At 38.7% G+C, this 21,342-nt stretch overlaps 1 protein-coding gene across 3 annotated transcripts in view; it reads left to right on the plus strand.

Moving 5' to 3' along the window:
* Window positions 1-21,342, plus strand: part of SMARCC1 (SWI/SNF related BAF chromatin remodeling complex subunit C1) — a gene marked incomplete at its 5' end in the record, with an annotated part of 178,823 nt that overhangs the window by 121,365 nt on the left and 36,116 nt on the right. For 2 of the 3 annotated variants that reach the window (XM_082847255.1, XM_082847257.1), the window contains 3 exons: window positions 12,693-12,748; window positions 13,453-13,567; window positions 14,247-14,401. In XM_082847255.1, coding sequence (XP_082703381.1) covers window positions 12,693-12,748; window positions 13,453-13,567; window positions 14,247-14,401 — 326 coding nt within the window. The remainder of the gene's footprint in view (window positions 1-12,692; window positions 12,749-13,452; window positions 13,568-14,246; window positions 14,402-21,342) is intronic. The other variant, XM_082847256.1, reaches the window with a different exon arrangement.

Here is a 21,342-nt window from a genome sequence, read left to right on the forward strand (position 1 = left end):
TTTTTCCTTATAATTGACTATGCTTTTAGGGAAGTTGAATCACAAATAGAACGTTCAGAGAAGATTCTTCTATATCGGTGAGTGGATTAACACCTTATGGAATACAGGACTCCAAGGAGTGTATCTTGAATAATTTGTCACAGCTCTGTGTAGAAGAACCCAACTCATTACTCCTAGTTTTCAAGAAGGTTAAGAACTAGTCTGGAGTCCATCAGGAGATTAAGAAGAGCATCCTGATAATAATAATGTTGAAAAGGTCACTTTCTAGGAACATAAAGCCCAGAAGTGACTGTTACAATTCTTGCCTCAGATACTATTCACAGCATATAAATAGCCTCATTCTTCTCACCCTGAGGATTCCCGTGACATCTTTAAAATCTGGCAGTTCTAAAACACCAGTGTGTGAAAACATGCTAGGCTAGTGAACCTCAGGAAAAAGTGGATCAGTATTTGATCTTTGACTGCGTCATGTGGAGTGGGCTTCTCTCTTCTCTTTGTCACTGTTTTATTTGAAGGGCTCTTTCAGATCTATTTCAAGAAGCATTGAAATAGAAATTCAGACTTCTGAGCAGCTCACAATAGGACATTTAACCTCTAAGGACTAGCTAGGATTGAAGTGACTTGCCTAATGAATCATATTTATTAGATGGTAGGATAAGAATTTTTAGGAAGAAATTGGCTTCCCTTATGTAATACAATTGTCTACCTTTGGTGACTTTTTTTTTTTTTTTTTTGGTCAAATCAGGTATAACTATATCAGTTACTTGATGTAGCTCTCTTGCTGTGGGGCAGTTATGTAAGACACACGAAATACCCTCTAATAATTGGGGCTATTTTTTGTGATGAGTTACATATACATGGAAAAATAATTCAGTGTTGGAGGATTGGAGATAGAATGAAGTATATAGTATTAATTGTTCAAGGAGGACTGTAGATAGGAAGTGCTGTAAGAATGAACACAATGGGACTTGTAATTTTAGGCTAAAGAAGACTTCACAAAGAAAGTAGGATTTGAGCTGAATGTTAAAAAAAGAGGTTTAGAATGTCACTGATTGGAACAAGTACAGTATCCAATTCTGTAGAACGATGTGAACAAAGGCACAGAGATGGAAATGGAAGGTTGTTCAAATGGCAGGAAGTTAACCAGGTTGGCCACAATACATAGTTCAAATAAGGATGTAGAAAGAGAGCAGCTTACAGAGGTAGGTTGGAGCTAGGTTATAGAGAGTTTGATACAAGGCTCACGAGCCTGGTTAGACTGTATATTGCCAGCTTTATGGAACGTTTGAACTTTAATACAGTGAATGACATGATTAGTCTCCCAGAAGTGTTGAATGAGTTCCTATCATTCCCTCCTTCCCTAGGAAGACAAAAATTATTGGACTCACATTTCTAAAATGTTTTGGTCTCAGGACTTCTTTGACTTTTTAAAAATATCAAGGAACCCAAAATGCTTCTTCAGTTTATTTGGATTATATCTGTTGACATTTACTATATTAAAAATTGATAGTGGGCAGGCTTCCCAGGTGGCACACTGGTTAAGAATCTGCCTGCCAGTGCAGGGCACATGGGTTCCATCCCTGGCCCGGGAAGATCCCACATGCCGCGAAGGAGCCAAGCCTGTGTGCCACAACTACTGAGGCTGCGCTCTAGAGCCTGTGAGCCACAGCTACTGAAGCCCACGCGCCTAGAACCCATGCTCCGCAACAGGAGAAGCCACCGCAGTGAGAAGCATGCGCACTGCAACGAAGAGTAGCCCCCGCTCACTGCAACTAGGGAAAGCCTGTGTGCACAGCAATGAAGACCTAACACAGCCAAATATAAAAAAACCAAACAAATAAATAAATAATTTTAAAAAAAGTTAAAAAATTGGTACTGGGAAACTTTTAAAAAATAATACATAGGTGCACGTTTCTATAGCTGACTTCATCATGCAGCCTCTGGAAAGCCATACGCCAGACTTGTGCGAGATGAGAGTGAAAGGGCAAGTATCTTTGTGTTGCTATGAAAATAGTTTTGACCTTGGGAACCCTCAGGGTACCTAGACCACACTTTGTGAATCACTGAATTAAATAATCACCCTGTCCTTGAAGAATATTTATGGTGGGGGAGGGGATATCATTATAAAAAAGAAATACAGCTATAGGTAGAGGCATATGTGGAGGAAACACGATTATTTATGCTTGGGTCAGTTAGGGAAGGCTGCACTAAGGACATGACCTTTTAAACAATAATGAAAAAGGAAGAAGGAATGAACATAGGTGGCATATTCTGAAAATAGTACAAAGAAGTCTGTGGGGAGCAGGTACTGTGGCCAAGGGCAGCTTTGTAGGTTTGCAGCTGATTTTGAAGGGCTTTTACCTTGTAGACTTTGAGAAGATTCCAGAGAGTAGAAGTAACGTGGTTCTGTCTGTTTTAGGAAGTAACTGCTGGCAGTTTACAGATGATGTGTAGGAAATGGAGAGTATTCTCACCAAATAATCATAATTCTTTCTAAAAAGCATCATTACTTATTCATAACATACTTTATTAAAGGCAGGTATTTTGCAAGCATTTAATTCTCTCCTCAAAGCTAACTTTTCCAGTTCCCTCAACTCTTTAGGGAATGGTTTCTCTCTCTCGCTCCTCATTTTGGTTTTGGTAACCATATTATTACTAGACTGAAAAGCGCACTGCATTGCAGAAGCTAGGAGAAAGGGGTGGTGACTAGAAACCAACCAGTCTGGTGGATGAGACCATTTTCTATTTGTAGTCTCTGAAGACATTGTTATCATGGATGCTAGATAATTTGCTTCTCACCCTTGGTTGAGGTTCATTCAAAAGTTTAGGAGGTATAGTAGTTATCTATTGCTGCATAACAAATTACCACAAAATTAGTGGCTTAAAACAAGATATATTTATTATCTCATAGTTTCTGTGAGTCAGAAGTCTATGCACAGCCTAACTTGTCCTCTGCTTAGGATCTCAAAAGGCTACAATCAAGGTGGCTGGACTACATTCTCATCTGTTGAAGAATCCACCTCCAAGGTCACTCCTGTTCTCAGAATTCATTTACTTCCAGTGTAGAACGGAAAGCCTCAATTTCTTGCTGGCTGTCAGCTGGAAGCTTCCCTCAGCTCCTAGGGCCACCCAGGGTTCTTTGCCATTTAGGCTCCCCCAGCATGGCAGCTTACTTCATCAAGCCAGCAAGGAGAGTCTCCAGAGCAAGTAACAGCACAGGGTCTTATATAAACTAACATCCTGTCACCTTTGCTGTATTCTGTTGTGGCTAGAAACAAATCACAGATGCTACTCACACTCAAGAGAAGGGGTTCATACAAGGACATGAAAACCTTGAGGCAGGGATCGTATGAGGCCACCTTCGTGTCTCACCACCAGTGTCCCTCAATTTCCAACATTAAAGTTGAGACCTTGAGAGTCCGACAGTATCTCCAGAGTATCTTTGTTCATAAGCAGGACTATCATATTAGCATGAATTTTCTATCACAGAGGTTAGCAAACTTTTTCTATAAAGGGCCAAATGGTAAAAACTTTAGGCTTTTGCAGACCACACGGCCTCTGTCACAGCTACTCAGTTCTGCCTTTGTGGTGCAAAAGCATCCATAGACAATACTTAAATAAATGAGCTCGGCTGTGTTGTGATAAAATTTTATTTACAAAAGCAGCCATCGTTTGCTGACCCCTTGTCGATCAGATTGGTCAGGTATCGCTGACCCATTAGTAACATTTTAAGAGAATGGGACATGGGCAGGTCATTTTATAAAACTAACTGGTCCTTTACAGAAAAGATCACATAGGGAGGGTAAGTCAGATAACAAACCGGATTGGGAAGGATCTTTGACAGTCCAGGGAAGAATGAGAGCCCTTTGTTTTCCCTGAAGCAGTGCCAAAGGCCACGAAAAGGGCTCATGTTAATAGAGAGATAGGGCCTGGGTCCAGCCAACTGAACTTTCTGATAATATTAATAATTGTCATTGAGCACTCACTATGAGCCAGACAGTTATTGCATTTTACATGAAATAATTACTTTAATCCTTAGCACTACCCTTGTGAAGGAAATAATAATTATTCTCCTTTTGTACATAAGCAAACTGAAGCCGCTGTCAACTAAGGAGCTTGCCCAGGGTCACTTGAGCTGGTAAATGGTGGGGACAGGATTCGTACTTAGTCTGTATCCCGAACTCATCCTATTTTTCTAGAGCAGGGGTTAGCAAATTTTGGTTCTTGGGCCAAATCCAAGTTGCCGACTATTTTTATTTAGCCCACAATATATGAGAATGGATTTTACATTTTTAAATGTTTGGATAAAACCAAAAGAATAGTATTTTGTGAAATGCAAAAATATATAACATTTAGATTTCAGTGTCCATGAAGTTTTTTTTTTTTTTCATGAAGTTTTATTGGAACACAGCCACACCCATTCATTTCCAAGCGGCTTTTGTGGCTGATTTTGTGCTACTATGGCAGAGTTGAGTAGATGCAACTAGGACTGTGGGGCCTGCAAAGCTGAAAAGAGTTACTATCTCACCCTTTACAGAAAATGTTTACCAACCCGTTCTACAGCCTAAAGAGCTAATTGTAAACTGTGATGTTGGTATTTTCCCCTGGCTGACAAGGCATTAATTACCTGGTAAGAGGATTTTTTTTTGTTTTGCTTTCTCTTTCTTTTTGTCTTTGGCATGTGGCTCACTAGTTTATGTTATGTGTTTCTTATTTAAGTTGTGAATTTCATTTATTGGCACCAACAAGGTGACATTAAGGGAGGGGACTTCCCTGGTGGCACAGTGGTTAAGACTCCACGCTCCCATTGCAGGGGTCCCGGGTTCGATCCATGGTCAGGGAACTAGATGCCGTATGCCACAGTTAAGGAGCCCACCTGCCGCAACTAAGACCCGGTGCAACCATATAAATAAATATTAAAAAAATATGACATTAAGGGATATGTGAGCGGCTGCAACCTCTTCAGGGTTTACAGTTCTAATCAGAATTCACACCAAAGACAAGCACGTGTGCGCACGCCCTCTCTCCTTCCCTCCCTCTCTTTCTCTCTCTGTCTCTCCCCAAGAATATGTCTGATAGCAGCTTTAAAAAAATGTTGATAGAAGACACTTTACATACTCTTCCATGTAGCATCTTGAGAAATACACAACTCATAATTAAACTGTTAATAGACATCTCCTTAAAAGTCTGAGATTTTCCCCCTTACAGAGGGTCTGTCTCTAACTGCACCATCATTATATGAATAAATATTAATATTATGTAACTCTTCATCTTGGAATCATAGCTAATTAAAGAGTTGATATCAAATTTGGCTTGCCTTACAATAGAGAGTGTTATCTTTTTAGAATGCAGAGCTGTAGATTGTGGTTAGTTATTTCAAATGTAGATTATTTTTATTTAAAAAAATACTGCATTTCTCCCACATAATACTTATTCAGTGTGTAATTGTTGACTCAGCAAAGGTGGCCTAATGCACATTCAATTAAGAGTAACTTGTGAGGGGAGATCAGCTCAGTGCTTTGTGACCACTTAAAGGGGTGGGATAGGGAGGGTGGGAGGGAGGAGATATGGGGATATATGTATATGTATAGCTGATTCACTTTGTTATAAAGCAGAAACTAACACACCATTGTAAAGCAATGATTTATGATTGCTGTATGATTCTCAAAAAAAAAAGAATAACTTGTGAGGTTTGGGGGCTTAAAGAAACTCCATCTGCATTTGGGTTTTTTGTTCAAGTCATTTTATTGTTATATTTTAATGTGTCTTAAGGCATGTTACATATTTCATCTGAACTAATTAGAATATTACCAGTAATTTCTCTCTGTTTCCCTCTTACCTCATCTTTGTACCTTCCCACTCCCAGCCCTAAGAATCCTGAATTTTTTAATATTGTTCAACTATGTTTTAAGCAATTTTTAAAAAATATTTATTTTATTTATTTATTTTTTGGCTGTGTTGGGTCTTTGTTGCTGCGTGCGGGCTTTCTCTAGTTGCTGCGAGCAGGGGCTACTCTTCGTTGCAGTGCGCGGGCTTCTCATTGCGGTGGCTTCTCTTGTTGCGGAGCACGGGCTCTAGGCACATGAGCTCAGTAGTTGTGGCACGTGGACTCAGTAGTTGTGGCATGTGGGCTCAGTAGTTGTGGCTCACGGGCTCAGTAGTTGTGGTTCGTGGGCTCAGTAGTTGTGGCTCGCAGGCTTTAGAACGCAGGCTAAGTAGCTGTGGTGCGCGGGCTTAGTTGCTCTGCGGCATGTGGGATCTTCCTGGACCAGGGCTCGAACCCGTGTCCCCTGCATTGGCAGGTGGATTCTTAACCACTGTGCCACCAGGGAAGCCCATAAGCAATTTTTAATCACAAAGATGTACTTAATATATGTTGGTTATAATTTTGTTTGTTTTTAAGCTTTAGAAAGTATGATAGATTTATACTTCTAAGACTTTTATTTTTAACTCAGTATTATATTTTCAGTATTTTTTCGTGAAGTTGCATTATCCATGTAACCATAGTTAATTTATTTCCACTGCTGTAAGATATTCTGGTATGTGATTATAACTCATTTTAATTATCCCTTCTCTTATTGTTGAACAGACAGTTTGGGTTGTTTCCTGTTTTTCTGTTTCAAACATGCATGTACATACAATCTTGTACATGCCTCACAGTGTACACATATAGGGTTTTGCTTAGATGCAGTGCTACTTGAAGTGTGGACCAGTTGCCACACTGAGTTAAGAAATATGCATCACTAAGCTCTCTTTAATTCGGTTGTCAATTTTTCATGAAGTAAATTTATTAATAAAGTAAAGGAGAAAAGAGCATTGAACACTTTGGAATGTTGAACCTTGAACATGAGCAGCACTGTTTTAGGAAACTCCAAGTTTTTTCCCAAAGTTGACCAGTAACACTTGATCCAACACCTTCCTAGTGTTAGACTCTGCTGATGTAGCAGGTGTAAAATGATGTTCTTTTATAGTTTTAAATTACATTTCTCTTACAACTAATTTGAGTATCTTAAATTTACTGGTCATATGTCATTCTGTAAAATAACTGTTCTTGTCTTTTACTTACTTTTCTATAGTATTTATGTTTTTCTTTATAAATCTGATGTACTAGTCTTCTAGTTGCTGTGCTGCATGTGTTTTCTCTTATTACTTGTTCTTTTTGTCATCTCAATGAAAAGTCGTCCTTGATTTTAATAGAGTTTTGTCTTCTGTTTTATGGTTGGCACTTTTTGTGTTGTGATTAGGAGATGATTCAAGTTTTTTTTTAATGTGTCTTTATCTAGAATTGATTTTTGTTAGCATATCGAAACGCAGTTGATTTTGCATGTTAATTTTATAGGTAACTGCCTTGTAACGCTGTCATTATTTCTAATAACTTTTCTGCAGATTCTTCTAGGTATATAGTTTTATTCTCTGCAAATCATAAGTATTTTCTTCTTTCCTTTCCAGTCCTCTTTTAATTTATTTTTCTTTATTGACTGCCTAGACCAAGACTTCTGTGGCAGTATCAAAGGAAAGTAGTAATACTGGTATCCATGTCTTGCTCTTGATTTTAAAGGGGATACTACAGGCATCTCTCCATGAAGAATGACATTTATTGTAGGATTATCAGTAACAATCTTTGGAGGGCACAGGAACTTTCCTTTTAGCCCTTGTAATGAAAGCTAGCTTGTCATGAAAGATACTGAGTTTTATTACTTTTTATGTGTGTGAGCAAATAAGTTGATAGACATATTAATGTTATATCACTCTTCTGTTACTGTCATATTATTTTGTCATAATGTATTGCCTTTTTTATATACTACTGTTTTCTGTCTTTAGATATTTTGTTTAGGAGTTTTTCATTTGTGATTATGAATGAGATTTAGTCTAGTGTCCTCTAATATTCCTTATCTGTTGTCCGCATCTGATTTGTGAATCAAGGTTATACTGGCCTCATAGAATGAGTTAGAAGGTATTCTCTTTTCTCTGTTCTCTGGAAAAGTTTATGAAGATTATAATCATCTTTTCCCTAAAAGTTTGATAGAGGGCTTCCCTGGTGGCACAGTGGTTAAGAACCTGCCTGCCAACGCAGGGAACATGGGTTTGAGCCCTGGTCCAGGAAGATCCCACATGCCGCGGAGTAACTAAGCCCGTGAGCCACAACTACTGAGCCTGTGCTCTAGAGCCTGTGAGCCACAACTGCTGAAGTCCGCACGCCTAGAGCCCGTGCACAGCAACGAAGAGTAGCCCCTGCTCACTGTAACTAGAGAAAGCTGCGTGCAGCAACGAAGACCCAATGCAGCCAAAAATAAATAACTAAATTTATTTTTAAAAAAAATAGAATTCCCCAGTAAAAACATCTGAACCTGTGGTGTTTTTGTTTTTTTTAAACTATTTCAGTTTTTCTGTTAGTATACTTCTTTTTCTTCCCAAATCTGTTTAGTAAATAAATTTTCTAATAATTTGTTCATTTAATCTAATTTTTCTATTTTATTTGGCCTAAAGTTTTTCAGAAGTTTGTCACTTACACTTTTTTATTAAATATAGTTGATTTACAATATTATATTAGTTTCAGATGTACAACATAGTGATTCAATATTTTTATAGCTTACACTACATTTATTATAAAATATTGGCTGTATTCCCTGTACTATAACATATGTCCTTGTTGCTTATTTATTTTATACCTAATAGTTTGTACCTCTTAATCCCCTACCCTTGTCTTGCCGCTCTCCCCTTCCCTCTCCTCACTGGTAACCACTAATTTATTCTCTATATCTGTGAGTCTTTCTGTTTTGTTATGTTAGTTTGTTTTATTTTTTACATTCCTCATATAAGTGATAACATAGAGTAGTTGTCTTTCTCTGTCTGATTTATTTCACTAAGCATAGTACCCTCCAAGTCCATCCATGTTGTTGCACGTGGCAAAATTTCATTGTTTTTTAATGGCTGAGTAATATTCCTCTGTGTGTGTGTGTGTGTGTGTGTGTGTGTGTGTATTCCACATCTTCTTTATCCATTCATCCTTTGGTGTATACTTAGGTTGTGTCCATATCTTGGCCACTGTTAAGTAACTGCTGCTACAAACATTGGGTTGTTTATATCTTTTTGAAGTAGTGTCTTCATTTCTTTGAATATATACCCAGGAGTGGAATTGCTAGATCATATGGAAGTTTTATTTTTAGTTTTTTGAGGAACCTCCGTACTGTTTTTCCATAATGGCTGCACTGATTTACATTCCCGCCAACTGTGTACTACGGTTCTCTTTTCTCCACATCCTTGCCAGCATGTGTTGTTTGTGATCTTTTTGTCAAGAGCCATTTTGAAAGGTGTGAGGTGATACCTCATTAGGGTTTTGATTTGCATTTCTCTGATGATTAGCAACTTTGAGCATCTTTTCGTGTGCCTATTGGACATCTGTGTGTCTTCTTTGGAAAATGTTTATTCAGGTTTTCTGCCCATTTTCTAATTGGATTTTTTTTTATATTGAGTAGTATGAGCTGTTTATATATTTTGGATATTAACCCTTTATCAGTCATATTATTTGCAGATATTTTTGCCTCTTCAGTAGGTTGTTGTCAACTTCCTTTTTGACCTTTGCTTTTTTATCAATAGTTATGGCCTTTCTTCCATTCCTAATATTATTAATTTGTGCCTTTCATCTCTTTTCTTGATCTGTCACGGAAGAGATATAGGATTCTGTTATATATTTAAACTCTATTTTTAAAATTTCTTTAATTTTTTTTTTTACTCTTGTAATTTTTTCTCCCTACCTCCTATATTCTGTTTTTCTTTTCTATTTTCTTAAAAAAGATGTACAGCTTGTAGACTTTGAACCTTTATTTCTTTTCTAATGTAAAAATAAGAAGGCTTATTTCACATTTACACTTCCTCCTAAGTGCTATTTTTACTGATTCTCAAAATTATATTTCCAAGCACAGAGAAATTTTTTTTTTTTTTTTTTTTTTCGGTACGCGGGCCTCTCACTGCTGTGGCCTCTCCCGTTGCGGAGCACAGGCTCCGGACGCGCAGGCCCAGCGGCCGTGGCTCATGGGCCCAGCCGCTCCGCGGCATGTGGGATCTTCCCAGACCGGGGCGCGAACCCACGTCCCCTGCATCGGCAGGCGGACTCTCAACCACTGCGCCACCAGGGAAGCCCGAGAAATTTATATTTTAAACTTCTAATTTCATTGCACTGTGGTGAGAGAACTTAGTTTGTATACCATTGACTTTTTGAAATTTGTGAAAACTAGCTTTATGGCTTAATATGTGATCAGTTTTCTTTGTTTTAGAATGGATTAAACTTTTTATTGATTTGTGTGTGTGTGTGTGTGTGTGCGCGCGCGCTGGAAGATGTGATCAGTATTTTTTAATGTTCCATGTAAGCTTGAAATTAATGTGTATATATTCTCTAATTGTTAGGTGTAGAATTCTACATGTATATGTTAGAACCATCCACTGTATGTCTTAAATTGAGACAAGTCTGTTCACATTCCCTACTATGATGTACATTTTCATTTTCTTTTTGCCATTCGGTCAGTTTTTGCTTTATATAGTTTGACACTCTTATTAGGTTCCTAAAAGTATAAAAAATTAACAATTTTTTGGTGAATTAAACCTTTTTCATCATTATGTTTTACCATCTACTTCTAATAATACTCTATTCTTAATGCCTTTATTGACTTACAGTACCACAAAAAGGCTACCGCCATTCCTTGGATTCGGTTTTGCCTGGCATATCTTTTTCCATGTTTCCATATTCCCCATTGTCCCGTTCTATATATGGATCATTTCTTTAGATATGTTTTACAGTTTTGTAATTCTCTCTTCACCTGGTTTAATCTGTTTACCCTGACTTCATTTCTAGGAAATATTTTTATCTTTTGGGGTTTTGTTTTTTTAAATTTCTGATCATCTGTAATACTCTCATGTTGATGGGAGATCTTTATGATTCTCTACATATTACATCCATGGCTACACTAGATTGAGGGTCTGACAGATCTCATATTGGCGGTCCTCAGGTTCTGAATCTGTTGATTAATGTTTCTGTTCAGTCTTAGTGGCTTTCTTTCTTGATGTTTGCTCTTTGTTGAGCTTATTACTCTGATGTCTTTTTGGCTAAAATTGGAATTGGAAAAACTGTCTGCAGAGGATGCTTCTGCTGCTTTTTCAGGTAGCCAGGGGTTGCCACTGGCTTGAGATCACATTGGCCATCCTTGTGGCTGGCTCTCTGTGCAGGAATCCTAGTCTTCCTTTCCTGCCCTGCAGCTGGCTAGTCCATGGGCTCAACTTCCTGATGGTGAGGTATTAGAAGCAAATATGTCTAGGCAACCATTCCCTTTCAAATTCCCAAATAATCAGAACCTGATCCCACTACTTCCACACTCTGGTCCCACTTCTGGTTCTGTAGGCCTTGGGCATTTTGGGGAAGGTGGTGATCTTTAAAAGCTCTTCTACCTGATATGAGATTCATGATGTCTTAAAATATCATGTCCTTTGGAGCTCCTATTCAGCCGTAATTCTGGAAGCAAGAAGATCCTATTATATTCTTAAGAATTGGAAAAATAGAGATTTTTCTATTTAGTAACTTTAACACTGTTAGTTTTAAACATCATTGTTTAATATGTTTAAATATTCTCATTGAGTATAAATGCTATTAGCCTTATAATTTATGAGGACAATATAAAAATTTAAGCTATAGGATATTTGAATGTTTTTATTTAAAACCACAGCAAACCCTCATTATGTTTGAAACATTTGTTTATGTATAAAGTTCTAAAACCAGAAGTATTTATCTGATTGTATCATGTTTTTGTTTTTAAGTCTTTGTTAACTTTTTATCTACAGGATGTATTTAAGGCCTCCTTAGCGCAACATTCAGTTCTCTTCATTATACAGCCCCTGTCGGCATTATCTCCCTCTTTTTGATCTGTCTCTTTTCTAGTCTCACCACAACTTAAATTTCCCCTACTCCCTTGAGTTTTTTGCCTCGTTTCCTTGAAATGTCCTTCTCTATACAAGTACTACCACTGCCCCCGCCCCCCACCCCCCAGCCATGTCTGCCTCAAAAATTCTCACGTAATTATCCTTCCCTGACTGAGATAGCCATACCCTCTGTGCTTCCCACAGCGTCTCATCTGTACGCAAACACAGTGGGCTTGTTGGCTTATGTCCTCCCCAGCCAGAGTGTGATGCTCTTGAGGTTCAGTGAATCTCTAGCTCTGCACTGTTTCTCTAGTATCTGACTGACTCAAAATATATAACTTGTTAAGTATCTTTAAAAATAAATTATTTTTATTTTTGCCTTTTTTTACTTAAAAGGTGTTTTTGAACTTTAATTTTTATGCATACAGAAAAATGAAAACCCTCAGTGGGCAGTTCAGTGCATTTTCACAAATTAAACACAGTCATGTAGGCGGCCCCAAGATCAAGAAACAGATCATTACCAGCACCCAAAGCCACTCTTGAACCCACCCCTTTCCTGGTTAACCACTGTCCTGATTTCTAACACCGCGGATTACATTCATCTATTTTTGAACTTTAAATTAGTACAATCATAAAGTATGTGTTATTTTATGTCAACCTTATGGTTGTGAGATTTGTCCGTATTACTGTGTGTAGTGGTATTTCAGACACTTTCACAGCTTTATAATAGCTTTTACTTTTCCCCCACATTGTACTACTACTTGTTTTTATTGCTTTGCTTGTAGAAGGAGCTGAAGAGGAAAAAATGGAAACAGATACTGATGGTCAGCAGCCTGAAAAGGTAAAAAATCAGTCTGTCTGAATTCTCTCACAACAGGCAAGCCAGAGAGCACTACCTTTCTCAGCATAACAGTTTGGGTTTATTTTGATCTTTCGGGTCCCTCTCAGAGGACTATAAGTGATTCTATCAGCCATTTGGGCTTTGCTGGTTTAAGTTTTTGCTGAATATAGTTCTTTGTTCTTTGCTGAATATAGTTCTATAGTTTCTATAGTTCTATAGTTTCTATATAGTTTTCTATAGTTTTCTATAGTTTCTATAGTTCTTTGCTGAATATAGTTCTCTGTGCTATACAGTAGGACCTTGTTTAAACAGTACTGTGCATTTTAAATGCTCTTAGTCCTTCTAGCCAGCTAACCATTTATTTATTTGTTTGTTTAGTTATCTAGTATTTAACCAGTAAATAATGAAAATGAGTCCCACTGACATTCCTTTGGACACTGTATCCCTAGCCTTATAGCAGAGAGGGTGGGGAATTTGTGCTTTGGAGACTTAAAGTCTCGTGAGCACTCAGGAGTTGAGAGTAGTGAAAGGTATTTCTCTGAATTTATTTATTTCTTTTCCAGTTTTTCTCTCCAAGACCTTTCTGAACCTAGTCCATTTCTTACCAAAAATAGTGGAACCTTTTGTTATTCTAAGATAATATCACTTGTAAAAGGATAATTTTTTTTCTCATTCTCTGTCCTCTTCTTTTGTAACCCTTTCAGGCAGAAAACAAAGGGGAGAATGAAATGGATGAAGGTGATAAAGCTCAAGATGGAGAAAATGAAAAAAATAGTGAGAAAGAACAGGATAGTGAAGTTAGTGAAGATACCAAATCAGGTAATTTGAGGAAACTCTTTGGACTTTATTATGTAAACCAGTAAAAGCACTGGAGAAATGTAGGCAGTTAAATTGTGTAGAAATATTCCCTCATTTATTATGTGTTTCTTAACATAACAGTAAATATGCATTTGAGTTTTATTTTGCACTTAGGTACCAGTGCTGATGCTAGTGGCTACATTGTTTTCAGCGATATATAGACAAACAAGTTGTTCAGCTGTGACTGAAATCACCACACACACCTGCCATTTTATTTCCAGTCCATTGCTGGTGTGTCTCATCCTGCCTGACTTGAAAGACTTGCAGAAGTACTCTGGTCTCAGCTTCTGATTTTCTCCAGACCCTCGGGTTTCCCAGAGCATTTCATTGACTGATAAGCAAACATATTGGTCTTAGGACTTAGTTCCCCTGAATTTTCCTTTATATTCAAGGGAACTACACAGAGAGCTTAGAGAAATAAAGAGAAGACAAAGTATACTATTTAGAACATCCATCTCAAATAGAAGCAGACTTACATGCATGGAATGGTTTAGTAGAAATCTTAAGAAGCAAAAGGCACTGAGATCTCTTTGTAGCATCAGTCTTAGTTCATCATGTGGCAGAGGTGAGAAGTAAGATGGCCTATTGAGACTGGGCACACTGGTAATAAAGCTTTCTGGTTTGTTTTTTTTTCCCCCAGAAGAAAAGGAGACTGAAGAGAACAAGGAACTCACTGATACTTGTAAAGAAAGAGAAAGTGATATTGGGAAGAAGAAAGTAGAACATGAAATTTCTGAAGGAAATGTAGCCACAGCCGCAGCAGCTGCTCTTGCCTCAGCTGCAACCAAAGCCAAGGTTTGCCCCTGACAGCTCTTTTCCTAGTGCTCTCTTAAGCCATGAATGGCTGTATTGTTTTGAGGTTCTTGGGAACATTTAGTATAAAGAGCCTTGCACCCCATAGGAGATGACTATTTGCTTGAGTGACATTTCTCGGTTAGGAATTCCACATGCAGGAGAATGGTGGAAATAGCAGACTTGATCCTAAAAGGTGGCTGCCTTCAATTTATTCATTGTGTCCTTCAGTCTTGTGAAGACCGCAGTGATTGAAGGCAGAATTTAAAGCCCCTCCAATGTGCCTGCAGAACGTGTCTTGGACTATAGTTCCAATAATTTCTACCAGATTGAAGTATTTGTAATTTTTAAGACAAAAATCTGTTTCCCTGTATAAATACTTTACCCTCCTCTTACAGACAGAAAGAGAGGGAACCTAAATAGCTCTTTTTCTTCTTGAATTTGCCAGCTTTCCTGGGGGTGGTTTTCTCTATTTATAACATAGTATTGGCTTCCCAACATATTTAAGAAGAAAAGAGAATGTCATTTTCCCTGCTTTGTTTTAATTTAGCACTTCAAAGCATTCCAGGCATGAATATGTCAAGTTTTAAAAAATCTATTTACCCCTTTTCTATTTTACCCTCAAAAGTAGTTTCCTGTCATTATAGGTCACCACATTTCAAGCAGTGGTTACTAGAATATAGCTAATCGTTTTATCTTGAGCTGTTCTTGATCCATTGGTAAAGATGTTTCTCGTGGTCTTTAATTCCCCCAGACTGTTTAGCCGCTGTGAACTACTTCTCCAGGAGTTTAATCTGTGTAGCATGATTTATAACAGATCCATAGATGACCCAGTTCAAACCATAAGACTACTGTTTTGAGAGCCTACCCGTCTGACGTAGGTGCAGACGGTGTGGGGGAGGGTGTTTACAGGTCACAGTCTTGCTGAGTCAGTTCAGACAGATACCCCAGCTGAATGTTACTTCACAGTAGATCGAGGTTCTGCATATTCATACTAGCCAGTCTTTTCCAAAGATGCCTCCTGATCTTCATGGTTCTTAAGTACAATTTTAGGTATTCTGTATCTTCTACCACCCCCAACCTCTAGGAATTTATGAGATGTACTCTTGTTTAAATGAATACTGATGTAGACACCAGTTTGACTGTTGTTTCACATTTGTTTGGTTTTGTTCTTCCTTTGTTGTGAGCATTTTTTTTAGTCTCTGTCTTCTGCCAGGTTGGACTCCTGGCTATCTCATTGTCTCTAAGCTGTCCAGGTTCTTACTGTTCATACTGTCATCAAGGATCTCAGAGACCTTAAGGATTGTCTTGGGTATGTTTTCTCATTTTATAAATGAGGAGCTGGAAGCCAGGAGGGCCTCCTTCCTGTATGCCTTTTATCAGGGCATAGCACAGCCATCCACCCAGTCTTCACTCAAGTCACTTTTGACTCCTCTTATTCTTTCATTTTCCATAGCTGTTCAGCTACCAGATGCTTCCTGGTGCTCTAGTTCATCCGATAATGCCCAGGCCCTCCCACCCCACCCCCCATCATATATTGCCTGTTTCCTTCATCCCATTCTCTGTCCATCAGCCAGAGTAATCTTTTTTTGTTATTCAGTTGTTCATTGAAGTATAACTTATATACAAATAAGTAGATATATATGTCTAAAACTAGTGAATGTTTTCACAGGCTGAACCCACCTATAGACTCACAAACAGCTACTGCCCATATCAAGCAACATAACCTTACCAGCTCACCAGAAGCTTCCTCACGTCCCTTCCAGTTACTGTGATTCCCTTCAGGAGTAGATGCTAGCCTGTCTCCTAACACCATGACTTCATATGAAAGGAATCATATGCAGAAGAATCTTTAAACAAACAAATATGAGCATGATACCTTCTTAAATAACCTCCCTGTCTCTCTCAGGCTCGAACTCCTTAGGGAATTTGGGAGTTTTTCATGATCGGGACCCTTCTCACTTCTCAAGTGTCATTTCTTGCCTGTCTGTCCTGAACTGTTTCTTGCAGTTCTACCAGACAAACTGCCCCCTTCTCCCATCTCCAGCTGGGCTTTTTTGGATACCCTCCCCTCTCACAGAGCACGCCTCTCTCACTGTTGCTTCCCATTATTTCTCCTCTCTATATCACTATGTGTGCTTCACTGTAAGTTGCCAAAGAAGGAACTAAAATGGTAGATTACCATAAAAAGTTTTACGAATGCTTCATGATGTTTTCATAGCTGTTAATATGTGCAGCTTTGGGCACAAAAGTTTGTATACTGTGTACCACTGACCACTTTGCCACAGCTGTTTGACTCCTTCACTGCAGAGAAACTGCTTTTATGGATCAATTGCCCTGGCCCTTGGATAGAAGAGTGTCCAAAGAACATTTTCTTTTCAGGTCACTGAATTTATACTCCCTCATCATCACTCACTCTTACTTCTGATAACTGGGAACTTGGGTCTTCGTTCTCAGAACACCTATGTCTTCCACTGATTTGTGAAAGTGTTCACATGCTCATGCTACATGACTTGGCACACATGAATTGTTCAGTGCCACTTAGAGCTGTATCTGATACATTTCACAGCACACATAATCATTTTTGTACTACATGGTAATTAAGGGGTAAGGAATTCACTTAAATTACTGTAATTAGTACAACTTATCTAGCCTATCCAAGTTATCTCTTATTCTCTTTTTGTTCTTCTCAGTCTATAAACAGCTTTGTTATTAAGAGTTTTCCTTGATACATTTTAATTGTTTGTCACACTCTGGCATGGAGTAGTAATTAGAGGTTCTAGATCTAGCTCCAAAACAGATAGGATGGGCATGCTTTCTGGCTTTCCCCACCCTTGCCATATGAGGAGCTCTTGGGTATCACATCCACTTTTTCATTCCAGCTACTGACAAGCTATGGACTAACCCACCTGAAGAGTGGTATGTGGGTGTGAAAAGGAGCACTGTTGGCTGGGTGCTCTCCATCCCTTCCATCTAGGTTTAGCTGGAAGTAAGAATACAGAACTACTGCTGGAATAAACTTAGAAACTCCAGAAAGTAGAGTAGGTCCTCTTTTATCAGCAGCAGTAGGATTCAATTCTTTTAAAATAGCAGAAATCACATTTTTTTAAGAACACACAGACATCTCCTTCAGATTTTTTCTACTACCACCCCATGCCCACATACTTTAAAAACGAGGTTTGTCTTTATGGTAACTGGGTGTTAGTTCTGGAGCAACAGGAAGATTTTTTTCTTAACTCTCAGAAATACCCCATAACTTGCTCCCTTATGCCTAAACTTCTTTCTTGAGATAGGAAAATTTTCATTGTACATTTTAGTCACAATGGTTTACCAGATAAACATTGATTGAATTGATTTGCATTATACGCATTGATCATTGATGCCATCTCTCTTTATTTGATGATACTGTGGAGAGGAGACAGAAGGAAAAATTGACCTATTTGATCATTTTGCCTGCAGTTAGCCCTGTTCACTTCCATCCTTACATGACTAAATAGAAACTACTTCTGTTCTACCAGCTAGAAGCCGTGATTTTTTATGTAAAGTTCACATAGCTGTCCCGATCGAGTTACTTTTTACCATTAATCGTTTTTTAGGTTGTTTCTCCCACATTCCATACGTCATCTGTGTCACACTCCCAGACCATCTTATTCTTCTTAGGTTCTATAAAGCCATTATGAGAAAAGTTGGGGCTCTCTCTGTAGCCCTGTTTTTGGAAGGCCTTGGTCATCACTGTTGCCAGATCTGTTAAGAATCCATAGCATGAGCATTAGCAGTATTCCTGCTCCAGTTATCCATTGCTGTGTAACTACCATGAAGCTTAGTGGCTTAAAATCATAATCATTTTATGATTTCACATGATTTTTATGAGTGGGAAATTCTGGTAGACTCAGCTAGAAAAATTCTGCTTTGTGTGGCGTTGGCTAGTTTACTGGGTATTCATCTCATGCCTGGGCTATTATGGAGAGCCTGAGATGGCTTCACTCACACGCCTGATGCCTAGGCTGGGGTGGCTGTACCACCTGGAGGCTGGCTGGCATCACTGTCTACACACAGCCTCTCTAAGAACTTATCCTGGGCTTCTTCATACTAGGGTGGTATCAATGTGTTGGACTTTTTTATGTGGCAGCTTGAAACTTCAAGAGAAAAGTGTCCCAGATGATAAGAAGGGAAACCTGCCAATGTCTTGTGGCTTGGGCCCATACCTGACACTGTGTAACTTCTACCTAGGTCTACCGGTCAGACATTCTGTCCACATTCAGGGTGATGAGGGGATATAGAGGCCAACATAGAAAACAAGTTTACAACAAACATTTCAGGGCACTGGTATCAACCAGGCAGACAACAAAAGGAGAATCAGTTGTTCTTGAGAAGTGGTAGAGCTTCAGCTCAGAAATTGCAGAAAAAGTTAGGTGTTCCAACATACATGTAACGAGAGTCCCAGAGGAAATGAAAAAGACGCAGGGAAATTTAAAAAAAAAGAAAGAAAAGAAATTGTGGCTGATTGAAAACTTGTCAAATTTGATGGAAGACATTAACTTATAGATCCAAGAAGCTCAGTGAAAAAATATAGGAGACCTGCTGTTAAAGATACTTAGAGGCCCTCCTCTCTAGCAGAGGCATACCCTTAGGATTCTTAGAAACCCTGCTATGCACTCCCTTCAAAAGGTCTAACAGCCAGGCACACCTGGAGGTATTTACTCTGAGTTCAAATTTTACTGTAGTGCTCTGGATTTGATCTTTGTCCTAAAGCCATTTCTAAGTTTCAAATTCTTGCTGGGAGTAACCAGTGATGAGAAGCAGTTTTATTTTCAAATCCTGCTCTGTTTCGTCTAAATTGTACCTGAAAACTGAATTCTTCCTTCTTTGGTTCCTCTCTTTTCTTATATAAAATACAAAAAGAATGTTTACATTTTGCCTGGAAATCACTCCAGCCAGATCCACAAATTTATTAATTACCCTATTTTCCACATCACTAGTGTGACAATGTTTCCAAACTTTGTGCTTCTATATAGCAAAGATCTACTTCTGTCCAATCTACAGTAATATTTCCCTCTCTTTTAAGCTCTCACCAGTGGTTTTCTTGAGAATGCACTCACCACATGATCCCACAGCCAAAGTCACACTTTAGGTTTTTGTTCAAATAGCGCCCTGTTTCCAGGTACCACATTTTTTTTCCAATAGCAAAACTTAGTGGTTTAAAAGGCAGGCCATTTTATTATATCTCATGATTTTGTGAAATTTGAGCACCGAACAGCTGGGTGATTCTGCTCCATGCTTTATCTGTTGAGTCATTTAGTGGTATTTACCTTACAGGTATGTTCATCTGGAAAGGTCCAAGGTAGCTTCCTTAAGTCCTAGTCCTTGGCAGGGGTAGCTGGGTCCAATTTCCTCTCTGTGTAGTCTCTAGGTCTCTCCCTGTAGTCGCTTCAACAGAATGATCATATACTTCTCACATGGAAGCTTGGGACTCCCAGAAAGAACATTGCAAGAGACAAGACATGGGAGTTCCCAAGCTGGGACCCAGAAAATATCACCACTATTTTCTGTAGGGCAAGGCAGTTAGAGAGGCGGGGTCGTAGTCCCTCTCTCTCCAGTGGAAGAAAGGCCGATGAGTTTATGGCCGTCTTTAACCTACCACAAGTCCCTTCTAAGAATTCTGCAGGAAAGTAGCCACTAAAATATCAATTGTTAATTGTTAATAATAGACATTGGGTGATAACTAAAATCCTTCGGATTTAGAATTTTAAATTTTAGTTCGAGCTTTGCCGTTTACTAATCTCTTGGGCAGCTAACATAACTTTTCTGAACCTACATCTTTTTTTTTAAATCAGAAGTCCCTTCTGATCTGCCTTTCTGACCAGATTATCGATGAGAATCAGTCAAATTTATGTATAAAAAAGCATTCTGGGGAATTCCCTGGCGGTCCAATGGTTAGGACTCTGCACTTCCACTGCAGGGGGCCCGGGTTCGATCCCTGTTCAGGGAACTAAGATCCTGCTACGAGCCATATGGCACTGGTGTGGCTCCCCAAAAAAAGCATTTTGTAAGATGGAAAGTGCCATACTTTGATTATTCAGTATTTGAGTGCCCATTATGTGCCAAACACTGTACTACAATACTAAGTTTATTTTGATGCCTAAAATAGATACGAATAGTCCCTGCCTCTTAGGAGCTTAAAATCAGTCATTAACCTTGAACTTCACAGTCATTTGAGTGGAGACATTAGACTAGACATTTTAGTGTGAAGGATAAGAAAAAAACTAAAAAAAACTAAAATGTTGGAAATGTAACCTTGAGGAGTGACTCTATTAGGTGAAATCTAATTAGGGATTATATACTATTCAAAATTTCTTGGAATGAAACTCTTTTCCTCTCTCACACATAGACACAACACATAAATTTATTCTACTTTTGCACAGTGATTTTCACACAGGTTTTGTTTATAAATGGATTACTGTCTGATAGATACTTATAAGCCCTAACAACGAATGTTTCATGTGTGTTATCACACAATGATTTTAGAATTTATTGAACTTTTTCATCTCATTGATGTAGAAACAGATCCATAGAAATGAATGATAGGGGCTTCCCTGGTGGCACAGTGGTTAGGAATCCGCTTGCCAACGCTGGGGACACGGGTTCAAGCCCTGGTCCGGGAAGATCCCACATGCCGTGGAGCAGCTAAGCCTGTGCACCACAACTACTGAAGCCCGTGCTCATAGAGCCCGTGCTCCACAACAAGACAAGCCACCGCAATGAGAAGCCTGCGCACCACAATGAAGAGTAGCCCCTGCTTGCCACAGCTAGAGAAAGCCTGCGTGCAGCAACGAAGACCCAATGCAGCCAAAAATAAATAAATAAAATAAATAATTTTTTTAAGTGAATGATGGGCCTAAAATTACGTAACTAGTGTAACTAGTTATGGACCGAACTAGTACCAA

This window comes from Leucopleurus acutus, assembly GCF_964270905.1.
Source record: "Leucopleurus acutus genome assembly, chromosome: 10".
NCBI classification, from domain to species: Eukaryota; Metazoa; Chordata; class Mammalia; order Artiodactyla; family Delphinidae; genus Leucopleurus; species Leucopleurus acutus.